Genomic DNA, 24873 nt, shown 5'->3' with positions numbered 1-24873 from the left:
TTCAACATTTATTAAACGTCTTTAATCACGGATTTGCACTAAAACTATGCCTCTTGTGCTTACGTTTTCCAGCATACATGACCCCGATTAGTCGCCCTGTTTATGTTTTCCATACATTTTAAAGACTTCACGACAAGTGAAGAAAACAAATAATAAAAAGTAGATGTCCGCTGAGCAACGAGCCACTATAGATACAGAATAGAATATAGATACAGTATCCGGTTTAAAATAAGCTTAAAATGTGGAGAACCATTATATGGATTGCCAGTCACAGTGGACTCCAACTCTCAGCATCCTCAGGGAGTAGAAGTCCTGGCAGTGTTTAAAAAATAAAATAACAATAAATGCATAAACAAATATGAGACAGAAAACATAAGTTTTGATTGCAGATAAGAGACATCGGCCCACTTTATCAGCTGATGTCAGATCTTAAGCCTAACTTGGTCCTGGGGTTTATTCAGGATATTCCACGTCGGCTTAAACTTCCTCACCGGTTTAACCTTCTTCATTTCTGCGGTCTATATATATATGAGAGATACGATAAGGTGATGTCATCGACTTGACCTCACAAATATTGCTATATTAGATATGAGCTAATGTGCACGTAAAAGAAATAATAATAGTTGCCAACTGTCCTGGTTTTAGCTGCGCAAGGCTTAACGTCGGCACCAACGATGCCACAAAACACGGAGGCCCCTAAACTTTTACTTAATAAAACTTCATAAATTGTAACGATATAATATTCAGATTATTTTTTTAAATCTTTATAATAATCTGTTTTATTTAATTGATTTGACTTTTTTTTTTTTTTGAGGATAATAAAAAAATTCCAGCAAAGTCATCAAAAAGGCGATGCGGTTAGAGAAGGAAGCGATCGCCGGTCTGAGTCGGAGCAGCGGGATAACGACGATCAAACGCTAAACCCTAATATCCGTTTCCTGTTCCCTTTCGAGTCGGCAGCTGTTTTTTCACAATACGTAGGCGCCTCCCCACATCTAAACGGCAACATACAACACAACCGACACGAAACACGTGAACACGTATGACGCGGAACTCCCGCCGCAGCCTGGAGATCCCTCCCTGATCGTCGCCGGTTTTATTTACCCAGAGAAATAGAGTTCTTTGGTCAGCATGGAGACCACGCAGGGTATCTGCTTCTTCTCGCTGTAGCGCGGATCGTCGGACCACGACTCGAAGCTGGTGGCCACCATGTAGTTGACCCGTGTAAGGATCTGCATGATCTCCAGTTCTTTGCCGTGTTTGGAGATGACGCTGCACAGAGCCTGAACGAACCAGGAGCCCTTCCCGGGGTTCCTCCAGGAATAATAACCTGAGAGCGACAAAAGGAAGCAATGACCGATGTGCGTGGTGATTGCGGCTGAGGAATTCCAATGACTTCCTAATAAGCGGCAACGAGCAACGTTTGGAACATTCTATATTATATTATATTCGCTGGAATATTCCTGCCGATTCCCCCAAACCGAGACACCCGTATCAGATCTACGCCAGGATTCGCCTTTATAGTAAAAAAGTATCATTAAATGTAACATTCCAAATGCGTAGAAAACATCCAATTACATCCAATTACATCCAATAACATCATTCCTGTGAAACAGCAGCCCAGAAACCGAACTCTCATCACTCTCATCACCAGGGCCGGCCTTAGGGGTGTGCGACCTGTGCGGCCACACAGGGTGCCATGGCAACAGGGGCGCCTGAAGCCCATGGAGCAGCGCAGCTTAGGCGGAGTGGGCCTTGACAGAGCTAGGTGGTGTGCAAAAGAAGTAATTTAATTTAATTGGTTCAGAGTTGTTATGGGTGGGGTTATTAACAAGGTATATAAGTGGCAACCATTTTGTAAACGGTCACTTAACTGCTTTTCTAAATCCTGGTTGTCCCACCCTCCCTCCCCGTTTTGTCACAGCGGCGGGGTTAGTTGGGGATTATTGCCTAATACGGTGTTTTGTTATGTTTTTGGTTAATAATTTGACTTGGTTCAAGTTATTGGTGTAGGTTTCGAGCTGGCCTGTGGCTCAGAACCTGGGGCGGTGTAGGGGTGTCTCGGTATGCCCCTGCATTGGTGTGTGGTTAAATTGGTGGTGTGGGGGTGTCTCGGTATGCCCCTGCATTGGTGTTTGGTTAAATTGATGGTGTAGGGGTGTCTCGGTATGCCCCTGCATTGGTGTTTGGTTAAATTGGTGGTGTGGGGGTGTCTCGGTATGCCCCTGCATTGGTGTTTGGTTAAATTGATGGTGTGGGGGTGTCTCGGTATGCCCCTACATAGTTATAATTTGGTTAAACGGTCTGGTAGGGGTTTCTCAGTACATCCCTATTGTGGTGAATATGTTAATGCGTTAATGTGGAGGCACCTGGTATGTGTTGGTGCCATTATATGGTTAATTTATTGGTTATGTGAGGTCATTGTCAGTGTTAATAAGATGTAAACTGTTAATTATGTTAACCGGGGTGGCTGGGTTGACAATGACCTCTAAATATTGTATATATGTTAATAAAGCTGTGGACAATATATTTTTGCACCCAAATAAAGTGTCTGAGTCATTATTTGGGTATAGGGGTACGATCTTCCTGGGCACAAACTCAACTATGCGCTTGTCATGCCCGGGGCTTAAATTAAAACATCGTTTTTGTTTTTTTTTACTTTATTTAACATCCTCCATGTTAAATAAAGTTTTTTTTAACTTTATTTAACATGGAGGATGTTAAATAAAGTTAAAACAACAACAAAAAAAACCCAATATTTTAATTTATGTCCTGGGCAGGGGCGCCGAGCGGTCACTCGTGAAGTTTTCAGCAACCGCTCGGCGCCCCTCACTCTCTGTGACTCCGTCGCAGTGCCGGTGTTTCATGCCGAGCACTGAAATATGATGTCATATTCCGGTGCTCAGCTGTGAAGCGCGCACCACGGCAGAGGGGGAAGACGGACGCCTCGCACCCCCACCGCAGGACTCAACAAGGTAAGTAAGGATAATGAGAAGTAGGGAGAGGGGGTAGATAGTGAGAAGGGGCGAGAAAGGCAGTGAGAAGGGGCAGAGGTGGTAGATAGTGATAAAGGGGGAGAGGGGGGGAAGGCAGAGATAAAGGGGCAGAGGTGGTAGATAGTGAGAAAGGGGAGTTTTGTTACAAGATTTTTTTACTTTCTTTTTGGGGGTGGGGGGCGCCAGAAGAGTAGTCCGCACAGGGCGCCAGAACACCTAAGGCCGGCTCTGCTCATCACTCATGCACCGAAGAGGGGAAAAACCCTGAAATTTTGGCAAAAAAAAAAAAGCTTTCAAAAACTTGGCCAACCAGTCGTGGCAGTTTTAGGCTCTGGAGGTAGTCCGTGCTATGATCGGTCTCCTGTTTGCAGAAACGGCCAACGCATGTTTTCTAGATACATCAGGATCTACCTGGTGCATGACATCACTGAATTTATACCCCAAAAAAGTAATATTTTACGACCCATAAATAAAATAGGAATTAGACACCCGAGATTGTAGCGAACGATAAATTCAAAAAGGGCTTCTCCATAATAAGTCAGGGTGTCCACGAGGGCCGTTATTAGAGCTATTTGCACGCTGCCGTTAGTGTTAAGCTTTGCTTTTAGGGAGAGACGCGTCGTTAGCGCAATACCTGGCACGGTGGAATATGCAAATAAAAAGTCTGCCTCTACCGGGATCTTGTATCGAGGGTTGGCGTCGGTCTCCAGCGAGTCATTAGCCGGTCCGGAGTCCGTCTGGATTCCCTCGTCAAACTCCGAGCCCCTGCAAGCCTGAAACGGGGCAAGAGAGTCACGAGCGGTCCTTCCGTACGGCCGCAACGCCAACAGAAGCTGGAAGCAAAGTCCCGCTGTTCCCGTAAACCTTCCTGCTTCCTGCGCGTTAAAAGGGACGGCGGTTTCACTGGGTCTGAATTACCTGAATAAAAAAGAGTTTGGGTTTCCCGACGAGACTTTTACATTTGTCGCCCCGGAAAAGGCTGGTCAGGGATTTGATGGCCATCGCCCCGTCCGTGCCGTAAATCTGCCCTTCTTCTCCGTGACTCAGGAGGACGCAGGCGAAGCAAGCACTCTCGCTGTGGTTTTGCTGAGCCACTGAAACGAAAGACGATATTCTGAACGCCTCGCTTTGATTCACTGAACGCCCGCGCATGCTGAATGGAAAAAAACACCAGAGGGACCCCCCCATAAAGAGCAGTCCTGATCCTCACCAGGGGTGTTGGCACGTATTCCCAATACAGATTCTTACCAGAATCTCTTATCACTAGCCCTTCATCCCCGTTAGATGGTCCGAGACAAAACGGGCAACCCAGAGAGCGCTTTCCTGCCATGGATTGGCTCCTCCAAGCTATGGCGTGCATCATTAGACTATAGAGAAGCAGGGGAGCTGCAGCGCTGTAGCTGCAGTTCCTCCCAAAAGAATGCATATTAAAGCACTTTCTTTTTGGGACATTGTACTGTCCGTTTAACTGGGTCGGGAAGCGGAAAAGACCCCCCAGGTCTGAGACGCTTTGGCAAATCATGTAGATGACATAGGATCAGTATCCCTGCTGGTTTGTGTTGTAGATAAATGCAGAGCAGCATTCCAGCAGAGGTGGTATTCTCACCGTTTTGTAGCAGTCTTTCCATCTCGTCGCAGCTCTTGTCGTTGTAAACAGTTACATCGAATCCCAGGCTTCTGAAGCAGTGTAACAGGTCGCCGGCATCCTTGTCCGTGCCATTGCGAACGCACATGCCTAGGAAAGGGTTAAAAAAATAATCTCCACTTAACACGCGTTCTGCAGGTGTAAGAATGGGGCAGAGAAAAAAAACCCAGACCCTGCTGGCAGATCGGCCCCCCGGCCCCCGTAACGACTCAAACCTTAATCAGTCGTTTAATACCCTCACTGTATTACCCTCTACCACTTATGCTGGGAGGCTGTTCCATATATCTATTTCTGGCTGTAACATAATTGCAAAAGGGTGTCTAACCATCAGTTAGCCTTTTAAACTTAAACGTGGATCAGCGAACACAACGTGCCATTGGAACCCAGGAGTGATGGGAGTGATAAAGGGCCATTGGAACACAGGAGTGATGGGAGTGATATAGGGCCATTGGAACACAGGAGTGATGGGAGTGATAAAGGCCATTGGAACACAGGAGTGATGGGAGTGATAAAGGGCCAGTTGCGCACAGGAGTGATGGGAGTGATGGGAGTGATTTCATTTGTAAGTGACCCCAAACTTTGGAGCGATTTGTATAAACACTGTATGTTAAGTTGGACCCAAACGTTTCCTTTGAAGTAGATTATAATTCCCATCTACCCCCCCTCCCCGGAGAAGAAAGCCTTTGTGTGGCTGAGACGCTGCGCATGTTATTTTTCTACGACCTCACAATGCATACCTGTGTTTGCATCGAAGTTTTTGTTGTTGATAATGATGCACCTGCCAACTTTCCTGTAGTTCATCGTATACCGGAATGAAGGTGAAATGATGCGGATATCCTGGCTGGTAACCGAGGGAGTTTCTGGCTGATCCTTCTCATTTTTCGATTTTATACTAAAAAAAAACAAAACAAACAATTTATAAGAATGCAGATTTTATGACTACGCATTATTATTATTATTATTATTATGATTAGTTTTATACAGCGCCATCATCAAGATTTCACCTGGGAATAATCATTTTTGCCCCAGTCTCTATATGTTGCCCAGACTGCTATTTATGTCTATGTACCTGCCAAGTGTCTCTCTTCTAGTTTGGCCAGTCTCTTTCCCAAATCCCTGATGCCCCTCTCCCCCCCCCTGTTGCCCCTCTCTCCCCCCCTGATGCCCCTCTTTTCTAGGAGGTCAGAATGTTTGCTGGGTATGAGGGGATCGCAGGGTTCTACGGCCCTAAAAGCCCCGATAATGTGTATAGAAACAGCAGGGAACGGCTTTATAAATTAAACGGGGTAAATAAACCCCAATAGTACTGGAGCCTGCAGGGGGCGCATCTCGAATAGCAGTATATTTATATATCACACACACACATATATATACCGTATATATCACACACACACACATATATACACACACACACATATATATATATATATCACACACACACACATACACATATATATATCACACACACACACACACACATATATATATACCGTATATATCACACACACACACACATTTATATATCACACACACACACACACATATATATATTTCTATATCACACACACAGGGTAGGTTTATGAGAATATAGTACGAGTATCAGATTTATTCCGAATGTTTCCGTTTTATTAATTCCAGGTAAGGATTGCAATCTGTTTGCATTTTCTTCCCGTCTGCAGCCCGGAGGGTAATTATTAACCCGGCGGATACAAAAGTTTCATCACAAAAACCGCTGCTGCTGCTGCTGCTGGAAATCCCGGAGACTTCACATCCTTCCCAAAAAGCACGTTTTATGGAGAAATACAGACGTTCCGCACGAAAGAACATCGAAGGTACCATTTTCAACAGAAAGAGAACGTCAGCTCTTGGGTGCGAGTGCTGCTGCAGCTGGACTGCAGTGACCCCCCCACCCCCAACAAACTAAATAATAATAATAATAAAAAAAAAAGGTAAAACAAACAAATGCGTCCAAAGATCTGCCCTCAGGTGGGATTTTTCAGTGTTCTCAACCCCCCCCCCCCAAAAAAATATATTTTTTTTATTTGGGTTTCTGTCATTTTTTTCTGTTCATTCTGATAACTCGGTTCAGGCAGCCGTTGTAAGGATGGGAGACGAGGCGGACAAGACGCTGATCAAATAATGCTGGTTCTGCCACAGGCTGCCGCCAAGTCCAGCGTACGAAGACCGAGAGGCCGTCTTCCGAGACGGGAAGAGCGAAGATTTCATACGCAGCAAAGGAAGGGGCTCTGTACAGTGAGGGCAGTAAAGGGACAGAATCCACCGCCCAGAGAGGGGGGGTTCTATCAGATACACCGGATGCCTCCAGAAAAGGGGTAAATGCAGAACATAGAGGGGTATAAACGACGGAACAAACAGTCATCGCCTTTTGGGGTCCAGAAGGGGTTTTCCCCCCTAAGTGGCAAAAGCTGGAAAATTAGGGGGTTTTTGCCTTTCTGATGAAAGAAAGCAAAGAAAAAAGAAAAGAAAAGAGAGGAGAGAAGAGAGAGGAGAGAAGAGAGAAAAGAGAGAAGAGAGGAGAGAGGAGAGAAAAGTGTATAACAAACACATGAAGCAACAAAGTAACAAATAGAATTATCGGCTCCAGCTTTGATTATTTAGGAGCAAGAAGTCGCCCGGTTCATTTATTAAAGTTTTACTAAAACTACTAAATCTCACAAACAGCTTGTTTGGTGCAAAGCGCAGATCAGGCGATTTTACGCATTATTTGCCAAAACGGCTACATTTTGGGACAGTTCAGTTTCGGAGTTTGTATGTAATTCTGTTCAGTGCTTGTAGAGCGGATACATCGTGCCGAGAGACAGCGGGGAGGCAGCGGGGAGGCAGCAGGGAGGCAGCGGGGAGGCAGCAGGGAGGCAGCGGGGAGGCAGCAGGGAGGCAGCGGGGAGCGTTCGGAGACAGTCACACAGATAACTTTCATTTTTATTTATTTTTTATAGTTTTTTTTTTTGTAAACGTTGGGAATAAAGAGGAGACCATCGCCATGGCAATGGAATGTCTTTGCCGATTGCTTCACTTTACAGCAGAATGATTGTAACTCTCAGTATCCTCATCTGCACGCAGGGGACGGCTGCTAATGGGACAGGCTCCTGGTCTCTTCTGATTTAGGGCCATCACACAATGTTTAATGGTTTCATTTGCAGTATATAACCATTTTATGTGCAACATATAACCACTAGAGGGTGTATAGAGTAACGGATTCTAAGCAGCATTTACACGGTGATCGGATCCTTTCCAAGCTCCTTTTACAAGCGTATTCCCCTTTCAGTAAATGTGTTTCAGAGAGGACTGAACGCGCATTAAGTTTGTTTTCTGCCTAGAACGCTTTGAGCTGCTTTAATACTAAACCGCTTGGCTGCTCCTGCCCCGCCGACAGATCGATGGGGTATTTAAGAAGCCATTTTTAGAAGTGGAAGGAAAAACTGTTGAGATGAATAAAACAGGACAACAAATCCGATGCCGGCAACAACATTTAGAAGTCGTGGCTACTTTTATCCAGCCCTCCCCGGCCGCTGAGATTAATACAGAATCTATTTTATAAAAGTTCACTTCATTGTTTTTATGGCTTTGTGTACTTTGTGCTAAAACTCCCCGAGCGTACGAGGAAACGTCTCGAAGGCAAAAAATAAATAAAGGAAACCGGTTGGTCCAGAAAACGATCAGCGAAGCCTGGAAAAAAAACAAAAAAAAAAACAAAACAAAAAACGCGTGTATTTTGGAATTTGAGCTGTAAAATTTGCATTTTTAATAAAATCTGCCAGAGTTCTTTATCTCATAAACCATCCCGGGCCTCGGAAAACATAACTAGAAAAAGGTATTGCGGGTTCCTTGTATGGGACAAAATGCGTACTTGCAAAGTGTCTCGACATCAGGACTTTTGCCATGATCGATAGCAGTAACTGACAAAACATCTTGTGGTTTCATGGCCAATGTAACAATTGATGAGAAAAGGGACTGTCCTAACAATATAGAGACAGTTGGCAACTATACAAATCACTAATGCGACCCCAAAAGTGCCCCAAACATCTGACTGTTACGGGGAGTCGGGTTCGAATAAAATGATCATGGATAGGAGCTGCTGCTGCTTCCCATCCGGGTTATCCCATAGCGGCCAAATCTTCAGGGGCGGAAGTGCTGTGATGTCATAGTGATGCCCAGACAGACATGGTCATGATGTCACATGTCAGAATTTGGGTAAATCTGAGTGTTTTTTAGCGATTCCCTGAACTGGAGACGATCAGAACCCGGAATAGTTTCTCGTGGGGATAAATCACGTTATCACGGATTACTTTTTGTTTTATATATCGCCGTCATATTCCGCAGCGCTGCACGGCGCTCATCTCGAGCAGTGAAGGACGCTGGATGCGTTTGGACTTTAGTTGTTCTCGGTGATAAGAAGTAGACGGTTATTCCCTCAGGAGCTTCCTTAAGAATCGGCCGAGGATAACATTTCATTAATTACTCGTTAAGAGAAAGAACCAACAGGAAGGTCAGCAGAGTTTTTGTGGCCCATTACACGTTGTAACCGGGGGCCACTCTGGCCCCGTATCCGTCTGTCCTTATCGTTGCATGCATGGGGGAGAAATTCCCGATACAGTCCCTCAAAATCAGGACTGTACCGTAAAAAACTGGGACACTCGGAGCGTATGCGTCAATTACTATACAACCCCGGGGAAACTTCTCCTGCATGAGATGCCGAGCTGGCCCTTCATAGTTAAATCCGCGGGGCCCCTCACACCACGCGATACACAGCGCCGGCCACTGAACCTCCGCCAGGATGAAAAAACCGGGAACTACAACTTTAGTGAATAAATCCCTAAATCGTAAACACAAAGAATTCAACTGAATCAACATCAATAAAAAAAATATTTATATATATGAACACACTCAAAAGTTTGGGGTCACTTAGAAATGTCCTTGGTTTTTTGAAAGAAAAGCACATTTTGTCCATTAAAATATCATGAAATGGATAATAAATCCAGCGCAGACGGGGTTAATGCTGTAAATGACTATTTTAGCTGGAAACGGCTGATTTTTAATGGAATCTCTTCATAGACGTACAGAGGCCCTTTATCACTCCCATCACTCCTGTGTGCCAATGGCCCTTTATCACTCCCATCGCTCCTGTGTGCCAATGGCCCTTTATCACTCCCATCACTCCTGTGTTCCAATGGCCCTTTATCACTCCCATCACTCCTGTGTTCCAAGGCCCTTTATCACTCCCATCACTCCTGTGCTCCAATGGCCCTTTATCACTCCCATCACTCCTGTGTTCCAATGGCCCTTTATCACTCCCATCACTCCTGTGTTCCAACGGCCCTTTATCACTCCCATCACTCCTGTGTTCCAATGGCCCTTTATCACTCCCATCACTCCTGTGCTCCAATGGCCCTTTATCACTCCCATCACTCCTGTGTTCCAATGGCCCTTTATCACTCCCATCACTCCTGTGCTCCAATGGCCCTTTATCACTCCCATCACTCCTGTGTTCCAATGGCACGTTGTGTTCGCTGATCCAAGTTTACGTTTAAAAGGCTAACTGATGGTTAGAATTAGAAACCTTTTTTTGTAATTTTGTTACAGCCAGAAATGTCCTCGTTTTTCATGAAATCAGCTGAGTGACCCCAAACGGTGCACAGAATCGCTCAGGTGATCACATCCAGCAGTCTCTGGAAGCCGAGTACACGTGGTCAGGCAGCGAGTCGTTAATCGTCCCTTTCTAAAGCCATTGAGACACTTTCAATATTAACCCTTTAATAGCTCATCACACAGACCCTATAGCAGAGAACGGCCAATGGCAGCAACAATATTTCTAATAACGATCCTTATGGAAACCGTGACTTGTCTAAAGAGGTAAAGATATACAAGAGTCACCTGTATTCAAGCAGGGATTCCAACTGTGTTAAAGCAGGGAGAAAAGCACCAATCGGGAAGCTCAGATATCATTAAATCAGAGGAGAATATGGAGTTGCCTACCTGGGCTCTTCATTAACCGGCACCCCACTCTGCATCGGAAGACAGGGAAAGCCTTCTGCCAGTTTGGCAAAGTTACAGCCTGTGCCCAGCCGTGCCAGGAAGCCACCATGCCCGAAGCGGCCCCAGCCAGCGGGGTCTTCATCAGGAGCAGAGGTCCCCCTGAGTCAGCAGCGCGCTGCTCGATTCTTCTATTCAAAGCCTCCCCTGCTCTCCCCGGCCGAGCTTAGTCAGACCTCGCTGACAGATCTAAAAAGCGAGAAACCCTCCATTCATCCTGCGCGACGGGAAACAAATGTATCGGGATCCCTGCAAACCACATAATACAACCGCACGGGGTGCATGCGCCGCCGCACGCATGCACGTTACCAGTGTGCCAACGCATGGGGGGCATTTAACAAATACTGAGAGCTGAGGCTTTTACCCTACGAGTGCCAGAGGGACGGACAGGCGGCAGCATCGGGGTTCTCACCCCAATCCCGGAGTCACTTTTTTGTATTTTACTAAATTTTGCATTTTTTTGCATTTCTTGTAACGTAATTACAACAACTCCTTGCTTTCTCCAGAATTCTTTTCTTTTCTTATTTATTGATATATAACTGTTTCAAATCCAAGAAACAATGTATCCAAATAATAATAATCATAATAATAATAGTAATAATAACAGTAATAATAGTAATAACAGTAATAATAATAATAAATAGTAATAATAATAATAGTAATAATAATAAATAGTAATAATAGTAATAATAATAATAAATAGTAATAATAGTAATAATAATAATAATAGTAATAATAATAATAGTAATAATAATAAATAGTAATAATAGTAATAATAATAATAAATAGTAATAATAGTAATAATAATAATAATAGTAATAATAATAAATAGTAATAATAGTAATAATAATAATAATAGTAATACCAGCCGCTGGGTGTCATAAGGAAACTCATTTGAAAAATACGGATGGTAAATATTAGTCTGGGCCGGGCCGGGCCGGGCCATTCCAGATAACGCTCTGAGTCATGGAGATGGCGGCTCCTGTTTGGATCATCGCGGTTTTTGGCTCTAAAGACTTCAGGAGCTTTCCTCGCGTCCCCTATGAACGGCCGGGGGTCCAGACAGAACCCGTTGGCTGGGACAGTGAGGGCCGTGGAGTTTGGATAACTTTAAAGACCCGGAATGACCGGCGCTGGGCTTTACAAGAAGGCAAAACTAGAATAATGTGCGTGTTTTTAAGCTTACGCAAAAAAAAAATTATAAAGTGAAAAATAGAGATTAGGACTTTTTTCCCCATTCATGCGTTTTTATTCTATTTTATTGGGAAATGGAACTGTGTTACAAAGGTGGTAGGGGCCACAGTGGAATCCAGGGCCCCCCACGACACGCAGCCCCTTCTTTTCCTCCTTGGCCAAAACCGAGGAAGGATGGAATCTTCTAGAGCCTCCCAATGAGGGGATATGTTAGTGTAAATCCAACTACTCCCAGCCAAAGATGAGTTTAAGGGATTTGCTCCAATTGGCTCCCAGTTTTAAGTATGGGGGGGGCTTTCTAAAAGAAAAGGTGCCTGGCCCCCCTGTCGCCCAGGTTTGTCGCTTGCTCATTGATGACCCTCAAGGTCGGCTTTGCAAGAGATGACCTTCAACTCTTGCCAAGCTGAGTAACAAATCTAGGCTGACCATCCCGGCGGCCACTGGCCAACAGGGACCCATAGTAGCCACGCGGCGCGTGGTCTCCGATCGGATCCGCCTGCCAACACGCAGAGCGAACATGAAAACGTGAGTCCAGCCCTTCGGAGTAGCTGAATATTAGCGGCCTCTTCAGTAAACTCAGCCTGCCCCGCCTGAGAAACGTCATCGCTCGCAACGCAAAAAATGTAACGCAAACCAAGCTGATGCCCGGTGGCCCCGTTACGCATTCCAACGCAGGGCCGCGCGAGGCTTTGTTATAAAAAAGCAAGTCATTGAAAGAAAAATCTGTCCTTTGAAACCCCGTGAAAACCCCAAGTGTTTTTATTGAACAGAAAAGGGGAATTTTTAAGATGCAGGAAGAAAATATGATATTTTAAGCAAAGCGCAGATCCGTTTCACATACAGTGGGACCTGCGCGGACAAAGCATCGTTATTCTTGTATCATTTCTCCAGCTGTTTTTTTTTATGTTGATTTCGCCAAAATAGGTCAAGGGGAAACCTTTCAAATTTATTTGATTTTTAGGTAATTTTTTTTAAAAAAAATTTATGGCGCTTTGCTAAATATTCCCTTTGTCACTTGATTTTTTTTTTAACTTATGCTGGTGTTAATAGGGTTAAAGCAGAGGTAAAATAAATATTTAAAATTACATTGTAAAAAAAATAAATACTATAAAATGATATATAAAAAAGGGAAGAACATCCTAACAGGAATAAAAATGTAGGGGTGCTGCGGAAATTACCACGACGTATTTAAAATAAGGCAAGGAATCAGCGCAGGCCCAGCGGATACTCATCAAAATAGCATAAATATTTGGCCGCATACTGACCACCCCGCCGCTACGTCACAGTAGTTTTCTATCGATCAGCGAACACAACGTGCCATTGGAACACAGGAGTGATGGGAGTGATAAAGGGCCATTGGAACCCAGGAGTGATGGGAGTGATAAAGGGCCATTGGAACCCAGGAGTGATGGGAGTGATAAAGGGCCGTTGGAACCCAGGAGTGATGGGAGTGATAAAGGGCCGTTGGAACCCAGGAGTGATGGGAGTGATAAAGGGCCGTTGGAACCCAGGAGTGATGGGAGTGATAAAGGCCATTGGAACCCAGGAGTGATGGGAGTGATAAAGGGCCATTGGAACACAGGAGTGATGGGAGTGATAAAGAGCCATTGGAACACAGGAGTGATGGGAGTGATAAAGGGCCATTGGATCACAGGAGTGATGGGAGTGATAAAGGGCCATTGGAACACAGGAGTGATGGGAGTTATAAAGGGCCATTGGAACACAGGAGTGATGGGAGTGTTAAAGGGCCTCTGTACCCCTATGAAGAGATTCCATTAAAAATCAGCCGTTTCCAGCTACAATAGTAATTTACAACATTAACCCCGTCTGCGCTGGATTTCTGATCCATTTCATGTTATTTTAATATCTACCTAACATAGTTATATTTGCATCAACAGGCGGCCGCAGCCTTAAAGTGCCGGAGCCTCCCCGCGATCGCCGGTCTGGCCCTGTAGGTGGTTATAGGTTTCTCACGGTGTTTCCCTCCTTTGTTTTTGTGTATATTTTGAGCTCTTGGCCAAACTTCAGGATTAAGCCCCCTCCTACCCACCAGCGCCTAATTAACGGTGTGCAGAGAGGGTTTAAAGTTGCAAGAGGGTCTCAAAGAGCGGTTTCAAAGTAACGAAGTCCCGCTGATTCAACTCCATGGTAGGTACAGGGATGTATATGGAATGGATGCTGCCTAAGCCGGACCCAGGCGTACGGTGTATGTGTGTGTATGGGTGTATGTGTGTGTATGGATGTATGTGTGTGTATGGATGTATGTGTGTGTATGGATGTATGTGTGTGTAAGTGTATAGTGTTAGAGTGAGTGTGTGACTGGATGGTGTGCATGAGTGGATGGTGTTAGCATTTGTGCACAAGCATATTCTCTTAACATGTCTCCTAAAAATTATAATATATATATATATAATGATAGATCAGAAGGAGCATGCTACGATTCCCAATACAAATTCTCCTCTGTTACATTATTGAATTATTTTATGTATGTTTTTTTAAATTTCTTTAAAAATGTTTGACGTATCGTGCTGACGGTTGTGAAAACGAATGGATTGAGATATCGTAGTCTACACAATTTACAAACAAATTCAAACACTTAATTATAAAACACTCTTCCCAGTAGCAGAACAAGTTTTTGTAGGTTAAAACAAGAACAGTCACCTGAAAGAATTTTGCCCTGAGATACAGAGGCATGGAAAACGCCGGTAAGTTATGTAAAATAATAAAAAAACAAAAAACTTTGCAGCTTTAAAAAAAAAAAAAAAAAAAAAATATCAAACTGTTGGGTATGTAAAACACATCTAAAAGTAAAAAAACAAAACAAACTACCTTTGATTCGTCCTCCAGATATAAAACGTCAGAATTACTAAACAGGTTGAAAAAGGAGATCAGTAACACTGTGGGAATGAGATCCTCTGGGTTTTTGCCCCAGTCTTAAGGTCTCAGGGCAAAAAAGCAGATCCTGAGGGTTTTTGCCCCAGTCCTAAGGTCTCAGGGTGAATGGGCAGATTCTCAGGTTTTTACCCCAGTCTCAGGGTGAAGGGGCAGATTCTCAGGTTTTTACCCCAGTCTCAGGGTGAAGGGGCAGATTCTCAGGGTCGCACACTCTGGAGCCAACTCCTTCGTAGTCTCCTGATTTCATGATATTCAATTATCCGAAATGGCGATTTCCTCCTTGCTATATGACAACTGGAATCCCTGCTTGAATACAGGTGACCATGGGCGTAGGAACCCCTAAAAATCTGGGGGGGATAGCATTTTTTCTGGTAGGGTATACCTGACCATTTCACCAACAGGGACTTTATGACATCACATTATAAATACATAGACATTAATATGAAGTTGGTCCCCCTTTGCCGCTATAACGGCTTTCACTCATCTGGGAACGATTTCCACAAGATTTTGGAGAGTTTCTGTGGGGAATTTTTGCAGCCATGCCTTTATGGACCTTGTTTTGTACACTGGGGCAGTCATGATGGAATAGAAAAGGACCTTCCCCAAAACCGTTCCCACAAAGTTAGAAGCATAGTGCTGTCCAAAAAGGTATATCACCTACAGCTCATAAAACGTTCTACTGGATGAATGGGAGAAAATTCCCACAGAAACAGAAAAATCTTACAACCACAGATGGACCCCACTGGACACGGCCACAGAGACTACTATGATGTATTGAAGGATCCATCTAAGACTCCTAACACGTCATGCACACAGGAACAGATCCACACACTTAAACACTTGAATAACATACACACACACACAATAATACACCCCAAAACATTCCCACCCTAATATACCTAGACACATGCCCACCATAACACACCTGGAAACATACTATCATACCCATAAAAACAGATGTGCACAATAACAAACCCACAAACATACGCTATCACACCCAGACACGCAAACACATCCTTCACTTACTCTGCCTACCCCTAGATTAACTCGTGGTGCTTTGTATTAGTGATGCCCTAGACCAAGTAGCACCCCGAAATATTCTCTTGTGTCCGAATGCTGTGACATACAGTGACACACATACTCATTTTAACCAGAAATAGGCCTGGATTTAACCCTAGGTGCCCCTGAGTTAAACATGTGTTACAGGGAATCATAATCTTCCCTTTAAGTACGACATGCCTGCTCATACACACATATACACTATCCATACACACATATACACTATCCATACACACATATACACTATCCATACACACATATACACTATCCATACACACATATGCACTGCCCTTACGCATGCCTGCCCACAAAAACACACACATACACTGCAATTGCCTGCACATACACACTTGCCAGTACTCACACATATGCACTACCCTTATACACGCCTGCCCAAACATACATAAACTGCTCACACACACACACGCCTCCCCATAAATATACACTGCCTTTGCACATACTTACACAGACGTATACACTATAAGACAAATACACTCCTTATATACACACACATATACACTGCCCATACAGACGTACACATATACACTGCCCATACAGACGTACACATATACACTGCCCATACACACGTACACATATACACTGCCCATACACACGTACACATATACACTGTCCATACACACGTACACATATACACTGCCCATACACACATACACTGCCCATACACACATACACATATACACTGCCCATACACACGTACACATATACACTGCCCATACACACACATACACATATACACTGCCCATACACACGTACACTGCCCATACACATATACACTGCCCACACACACGTACACATATACACTGCCCATACACATATACACTGCCCATACACATATACACTGCCCATACACACGTACACATATACACTGCCCATACACATATACACTGTCCACACACACGTACACATATACACTGCCCATACACATATACACTGTCCACACACACGTACACATATACACTGCCCATACACACGTACACATATACACTGCCCATACACATATACACTGCCCATACACACGTACACATATACACTGCCCATACACATATACACTGTCCACACACATATACACTGCCCATACACACGTACACATATACACTGCCCATACATATATACACTGTCCACACACACGTACACATATACACTGCCCATACACACGTACACACGTACACATATACACTGCCCATACACATATACACTGCCCACACACACGTACACATATACACTGCCCATACACATATACACTGTCCACACACACGTACACATATACACTGCCCATACACATATACACTGCCCATACACACGTACACATATACACTGCCCGTACACATATACACTGCCCATACACATATACACTGCCCATACACATATACACTGCCCATACACACGTACACATATACACTGCCCATACACATGTACACACGTACACATATACACTGCCCATACACATATACACTGCCCATACACACGTACACATATACACTGCCCGTACACATATACACTGCCCGTACACATATACACTGCCCGTACACATATACACTGCCCATACACATATACACTGCCCATACACACGTACACATATACACTGCCCATACACATATACACTGTTTTGCACATCAGACCGCCCCCTCGTCTTGCACATCAGACCCCCCCTCGTTTTGCACATCAGACCCCCCCTCGTTTTGCACATCAGACCCCCCCTCGTTTTGCACATCAGACCCCCCCTCGTTTTGCACATCAGACCCCCCCCTCGTTTTGCACATCAGACCCCCCCCCTCGTTTTGCACATCAGACCCCCCCCCTCGTTTTGCACATCAGACCCCCCCCCTCGTTTTGCACATCAGACCCCCCCCCCTCGTTTTGCACATCAGACCCCCCCCCCTCGTTTTGCACATCAGACCCCCCCCCCTCGTTTTGCACATCAGACCCCCCCCCCTTGTTTTGCACATCAGACCCCCCCCCCCCCCCCGTTTTGCACATCTCTTACCTTTCTCTTCTTCTCTTCTGCTTTCTGCTTGCTCTTCCTCCTCCCCTTCTGGTGGTTTGCCGCTCTAGTGCAGTGCAGCTGCGCAGAGCTGTTTCTGCTGAGCGCCGGGGCTGGGATATAAACGTCATATCCCATCGCCCGGCACTCAGTGACAGACAGCACACCGGTAAGTGTTGGACTGGTTAGGGAAATCCCCAACCAGTCCTGCACGCTGCAGCTGCTGATCGGGCAGCTGTGCACCGAGGGCACTGGGGGGGATTGCTCTATTATCGGTCCCCCCCGCATGATTTCCTGGGGGGGATCTGTCCCCCCCGTCCCCTACGCCCGTGCAGGTGACTCCATTCAGAACATCTTTACCTCCTGCCCAGTCATTGTTTCCATAAGGACTGTTATTAAAGCCAATTGGCTGCCACCGTTAGTATGTCATTGCAACAGAATCTGTGTTAAAGGCTATTAAAGGGTTAAAATACTCAGAGTTTCTGGGTCAGTTTGCAAAGTTCTCATAATTATTGTGGAAAGTTAACCGGTGCTTGGCTGCCCTCTGCTGGTAGTTTTAGATAATAGCGCACATTTTGTGGAATTCATACAAAAATGACTCAAACCTTAATCAGTCGTTGGTCTCGTCTTAGATTCAGGAGCCGTATGTCTATCCCATGCATGTTTAATACCCTCACTGTATTACCCTCTACCACTTCTGCTGGGAGGCTGTTCCACTTATCTACCACCCTCTCAGTAAAGTAAAACTTCCTTAATAGTGGTTGGGACAAGGACAGGCTCTTTAAGCATTTGTTTAAGTTGTAACTATGGCTTCGGGCCAAGATGTCCACACTTCATAACATTGTTGCAGTCTTTAAAGTTGATACCTTTTACTGGATCAACGCATAAAAAAGATCTTCTTTTTACGTTTGCCCAATGAAAGACATCAACTTCAACTAAAGGCTCAAATTTCACCTGGGCTAAAGCAGCTGCATCCAGTGTTCTTAATAATTTAATATTGCGATAAAATATACCCTGTCGCTCAGGCTGTAATAACAATAAACGCAAATAAAATATATTGATACATTTCAATAAAAAATAATAATAATTTCTATATCAATGACCACAGAAACGAATGCATTTTAACCATGAGGGCACCGTGACGTATTTCTCTTTGATGCTGCCGTAGACTTGAGACAGGGTATTGCCACCAGCTGCCCCTTCTGCACATGCGCCATTACTGCCGGGCACCGGGATATGGCGCCTTTTCAGGACTTTTAAGGAGAAAAAAGAGCCTCAGAGGCTGCAGTCCTCTATTGTGTTAGTGAGCGGATTCTAGAGATCACCGACCTCCCTTTTAACCCTTGAATTAAGCGCTGGTGATAGGGGAAGCCTGATCACCCAAATAGGCGATCGGCCCCCCTTTTATGTGGCCGAGGGGCGAATATAAGGGTGATCCGGAACGCTCCAAGTCATGAAACCTCGTGATCCTGCGTCGCCGGCACCTCATTCCCAACCTATGTATCTTCAAATAGAACGTTCCAAATTCTAACTCCCCGATACACTTCTGGTTTCTGTCACACATTCCAGACACAATCTCCGCCGTCACCATTGTCATTTTTTAAGGTTTTCATTGAATTTTTGTGCCGTTCTGGGAAATGTTATTGATGGTTCCATTAGGGGCATTTGCATTATTAATACCCCACAGAGCTCATTTACCTGGGAAATATCCGCCACCTCTGGCTTCTGTCTGGCTTTGCATCCACGGCATCTTCTGGGAATCTCCCGTCCGAATCATCCTCGCGTCCTTTTGATTCGGGGACCTGAGCATCCGGCAGCTCCGCCATCTGGAAGTTATTAGAAGACATATTAGAAAGTAGCCATGAAGTTAAGCGAAATCCCATAAAACGGCCCAAAGCCCACACATGCCCTCCAATCTACTGCCCCGAGCGCTGGGGGTCGTGCCAGCTGACAACAGCTGCGTGGATCTGGTGCCAAGTCTCTGGGGAGATTTTTGGCAAATCGATGTTTGTGTTCTGTGTTGCCTTGAATAGATTGCTACGTGAAACCATACAAGTAGGGCGGCAGCAGTGAGGCAGCCGGCACGGAGAGTGTGAGCTACAGCGAGACTAGACTCTGCACAAGGGAGAGGAAAGGTGAGGAAGGGAGAAGAAAGGTCAGGAAGGGAGAGGAAAGGTAAGGAAGGGAGAGGAAAGGTCAGGAAGGGAGAGGAAAGGTCAGGAAGGGAGAGCTGCGAGAGCGGCATGGATGATTAGGGAAGCATAGAGTGTGTGTATGTGTAGGTACATGGTGTTAGAGTGAGTGATTGCGTGGGTCTTAGTGTATGGTGTTGGAGATTGTGTATGAGTAAGTGTAGTGTGTGGTGTTAGAGTGAATGTGTGTTACTCTATGGTCTTGGCATGCGTGAATGCATGATATTAGCGAGAGTGATCAGGGCCTACCAGGATATTGAGAAATTTCCCAGTAGGCCGTCTGTCTATGGGCAATTGGCCATTGGCTACGAGAATGCGCCAGGGTGACGTAACGTGGTGAAAATGGGGCCGCTCACACGCAGTGTTACAGCAGCCAGAAAGAAGCCTCCAGGAAGGGGGTGGGTGAGAGGAGTATGTACATATGTATGTATGTATGTATGTATGTACATATGTATGTATGTATGTATGTATGTATGTTGGAGTGAATGCATATAAGCAAGTGTGTTAGCATGAGTGTGTGCGCAAGTCTGTGTGTTAGAATGAGCGTATGTGTACAATTCCGTATTGTCATGAGCATGTAAGTGCATAAGTGTGTGTGACAGTATGAGAGTGTCTAAATATGTGTGCTGTATGTGGTGCAATATGGGGATGATAATGGTAGGAGATGGAAACGATGGTGGTGAGGAATGAAGAGGATAATGGGGGAGGGGAGCTACTATTTTATTTGGTTTTTATCTACTGTGAATGCGAGTTCTGCATTTTCAAGAAATTTGTTTTCAGTTATTTATTTAAGTACAAGTCAAAAAGGTAAAATTCATACTTAATTTAAATATATATTATTTTGCATTATCCGGACTATATCCACTTGGTCCCAGCCCATTATATAACGTGATGGGTAACAGTGACATTGTGAAACAAGTGGGGTTTTTACGTATCGTTATGACTAATGTGTTCTTTAAATATACTTTAAAAACGCATGGTTTCTGAACAAAAAGAATATTGGGATTCCCCATACGTGCCGAGGGCACAATAACGGTGCCGTGAGACACGGGGCTCGTATTTAATTATTTCGGGGCAGGTTTTAATACCCAGTTTGGCTCTGTGAGCGATAGGGCCTGGGGTATACATTATACAGCGATATAAAGAGTTATCGCTCTATACGTACTGTGTGTTCTTTATTTTTTGGTACGATAGCCAACCGGTTCCCCAGGAAGCCAAACTAACAATATTACAGAGGAAATGTCTGTAAAAAGATTTAACCGACGATTGTCTGGTTTCCTGTCACAACGCTTAGGAACTATTCTTTTAAAAATTATAACAAAAAAAATTATAACAATAACACGTTTGGCTACAGCAAAATTCATAGCGGGGGATGGGAAACAAGATTTATATGGGATTTTTCAACAAGTGGAATTGATATTCAACGATAACGCAAAATACTTTGGCCTGAAATCATTCACCAAACCCAAATCAGCAACATGAGGGGCTCAGCCCTGTGGAGCTTATATATATATATATAATATATAATATAATATATACACACACCGTATATATTACACACACACACATATATATATCTACACATACACACACACACACATATACATAAATTCAACCCTTATATAAAGAAAGAAAAACGCCAGTCTTATTTCTGCTTCTTTTTGCCCTAATGAAGACCCGCTCTGTAATAATGTCAAAACATTAGCTATTTTGTATTCTTTTTATACAAAACTGGCGACAATATTTCACCCGCAGCGAAAAAAAAAAAAGACAATCACATGTTAAGCTGAGTGGGATAAAAGTCCTCCTTTGAAATAAACGTCCCTCCTGTACTTCGTTAAATGCTTTCTATCCCCTCTTCTTTTCTCCAAGCCGGACATCTTGAGAGCCACTCAAAGGGTTAAAAAGTCTTAGTAAATCTCCCATAGTTTCACTTTTACTTTTCATTCCCCAGGCTGGAGATTTAAGAATCGGGGCGTCAACTACCGTAATAAACATTTTGTTTTTAAACAAACGTTACTTTATCAAATACTGATACATTGTATCCGGTTATGTTAAAAAGTATATTTATCATCTGAATCGGTTAATATGTCCCCCAAACACATTTTATCAATGAAACAGACTCATCGCTAAAGCAAAGAATATTCCGGAATTTAATTCATACACCGTGCGTTTGGACGGTTACCCCATAAGCTTATGAGTTCTAAAAAAGAATATCCTTTACCCTATAGATATATATATAAGATGAAATATACCGAAGCATATAGAATACATCCTGTGCTATAACCCCGACCGGCTGTATAGAATACAATAAAAGGAAGTGCCTGGCCTTAGACTCCAATACAACAAATATTGTTAACCCTTTCATTGCTTCGCTGACCGAAAACAGTATTATTTATGGATTCACATACAGTCATCATATCCTGCAGAGCTGTACAAAAATACGTTCAAAATCTCTCCAGCATACGAGGCGCCAAACATTGTCAGAGGCGCCATTCAAACGTTGCTGTATCCGGGAAGGGCAGATATTAACCCCTTTTGGCAAGGAAAATGAGCTGAAGACCAGAGGGGTAACCATGTCAGCTATGGGTAGTAAACAAAAACCAGGACTTGGTAAGAGGGCTACAAGCTAACCCTTTCAGTGCTGGCACGGCCGCCTCAAGAAATATGAAGTTGCCATTTGGGTTGGGGCTAAGATACAAAGTTACAGAAGGACTGGGACTGCGATACAAAGTTTCAGAAGGCTGAAGGCAGACACAAAGTTTCAGAAGACTGAAGGCAGAGACAAAGCTGCGTTGGGCTGGCGGAAAGGGGTCCGGTTTTTACCTTTTGCTGGAGGCTGAATGTCCCTGATCTCAGAGCTGTTTGTCAAATGCAAAGTTTGGGATCCCCCGCCCTTCTAGGAAGTGCAAGGATTGGGTGGCCTTGAGCCCCCTCCCTTCAAGGAAGTGCAGGGATTGGGCGGCCCTGGCCCCCCCCTCGGGATCTCTGAAACTTTATTGCTAATAACTTTGTTCAGTGTGAGAACGTTATACACCATGCTTGGGTCTGGGGTTTCTGATTTAACCATTTGTTTAACAAAACATGCTTCTTGGTAACTTCCCTTCACAAATAAACAATAAGTAGAAAAAAGTCCCTCTATGTTGTTACGTAAAGCTAACACTTTCAAGAATAGGCTGTCTGTCTATACTGCCCAAGTGCCCTTGTTTATCTATCCAGTCCCTCCTTGGCCTCTAAATCCTTGTGTCCTTGTTTTCTACAGGATCAACAAGTCGGTTCAATATAAGTGTAACACTGTCTGTGTCTACACATCAAAAAAATAGTGTTTTATTCAAGAGTAGGAACATAGTGACATTTAGGTTGAAAACAAGTCCATTGCTTTCCTTCATGTTGCTGATCCAGAAGAAGCAAAAAACCCCACATTAAAGTGATTTCCAGAATAATCCTTCCTGATTCCAAAAACTAATCCCGTCCTTATAACCCGTTATATCCCTGTATATTCCTCATATTATATATTATATACGCTCCCCCGTATAACTAATCCCCTCCTTATAACCCGTTATACCCTGTATATTCCTCATATTATATATTATATACTCTCCGGCCGTATAACTAATCCCGTCCTTATAACCCGTTATATCCTGTATATTCCTCATATTATATATTATATACTCTCTCCCGTATAACTAATCCCATCCTTATAACCCATTATATCCTGTATATTCCTCATATTATATATTATATACTCTCCGGCCGTATAACTAATCCCTTCCTTATAACCCGTTATATCCCTGTATATTCCTCATATTATATATTATATACTCTCCCCCCGTATAACTAATCCCATCCTTATAACCCGTTATATCCTGTATATTCCTCATATTATATATTATATACTCTCCCCCGTATAACTAATCCCGTCCTTATAACCCGTTATATCCCTGTATATTCCTCATATTATATATTATATATTCTCCGGCCGTATAACTAATCCCGTCCTTATAACCCGTTATATCCTGTATATTCCTCATATTATATATTATATACTCTCCGGCCGTATAACTAATCCCATCCTTATAACCCGTTATATCCCTGTATATTCCTCATATTATATATTATATACTCTCCCCCGTATAACTAATCCCGTCCTTATAACCCGTTATATCCCTGTATATTCCTCATATTATATATTATATACGCTCCCCCGTTTAACTAATCCCCTCCTTATAACCCGTTATATCCTGTATATTCCTCATATTATATATTATATACTCTCCCCCCGTATAACTAATCCTGTCCTTATAACCCGTTATATCCTGTATATTCCTCATATTATATATTATATACTCTCCGGCCGTATAACTAATCCCGTCCTTATAACCCGTTATATCCCTGTATATTCCTCATATTATATATTATATACTCTCCGGCCGTATAACTAATCCCATCCTTATAACCCGTTATATCCTGTATATTCCTCATATTATATATTATATACTCTCCGGCCGTATAACTAATCCCGTCCTTATAACCCGTTATATCCTGTATATTCCTCATATTATATATTATATACTCTCCGGCCGTATAACTAATCCCGTCCTTATAACCCGTTATATCCTGTATATTCCTCATATTATATATTATATACTCTCCCCCGTATAACTAATCCCGTCCTTATATACCGTTATATCCCTGTATATTCCTCATATTATATATTATATACTCTCCGGCCGTATAACTAATCCCGTCCTTATAACCCGTTATATCCTGTATATTCCTCATATTATATATTATATACTCTCCCCCCCGTATAACTAATCCCATCCTTATAACCCGTTA

At 43.7% G+C, this 24873-nt stretch overlaps 1 protein-coding gene across 1 annotated transcript; it reads right to left on the bottom strand.

Moving 5' to 3' along the window:
* Window positions 1–242: 242 nt before the first annotated feature.
* Window positions 243–22940, bottom strand: CASP7 (caspase 7). Its single transcript, XM_053450889.1, has 8 exons — window positions 22861–22940; window positions 19541–19668; window positions 5379–5533; window positions 4603–4731; window positions 3915–4090; window positions 3631–3769; window positions 1105–1330; window positions 243–518 (listed from the first exon to the last, which is right to left on the bottom strand). The coding sequence occupies exons 2-8, from the start codon at window positions 19666–19668 to the stop codon at window positions 506–508; spliced, it is 966 nt and encodes a 321-aa protein (XP_053306864.1). The 5' UTR covers window positions 22861–22940; the 3' UTR covers window positions 243–505.
* Between the last annotated feature and the right edge of the window lie 1933 nt (window positions 22941–24873).

The sequence above is a fragment of the Spea bombifrons genome, chromosome 11 (genome assembly GCF_027358695.1).
Source record: "Spea bombifrons isolate aSpeBom1 chromosome 11, aSpeBom1.2.pri, whole genome shotgun sequence".
In the NCBI taxonomy this organism is placed as follows: Eukaryota; Metazoa; Chordata; class Amphibia; order Anura; family Pelobatidae; genus Spea; species Spea bombifrons.
Note: the sequence above shows the minus strand (reverse complement) of the source record. Positions and strands in the feature narration are given on the sequence as shown.

Bases quoted from the DNA above. Each gene is read 5' to 3' on its own strand.
- CASP7 (XM_053450889.1), bottom strand. From the start codon at position 19,668: ATGGCGGAGCTGCCGGATGCTCAGGTCCCCGAATCAAAAGGACGCGAG. The intron at 4,732-5,378 runs GTATGCATTGTG...ACCCTTTCCTAG, and splicing joins AAACTTCGATGCAAACACAG to GCATGTGCGTTCGCAATGGC. The intron at 4,091-4,602 runs GTGAGAATACCA...CTTTCGTTTCAG, and splicing joins GGAAAGACTGCTACAAAACG to TGGCTCAGCAAAACCACAGC.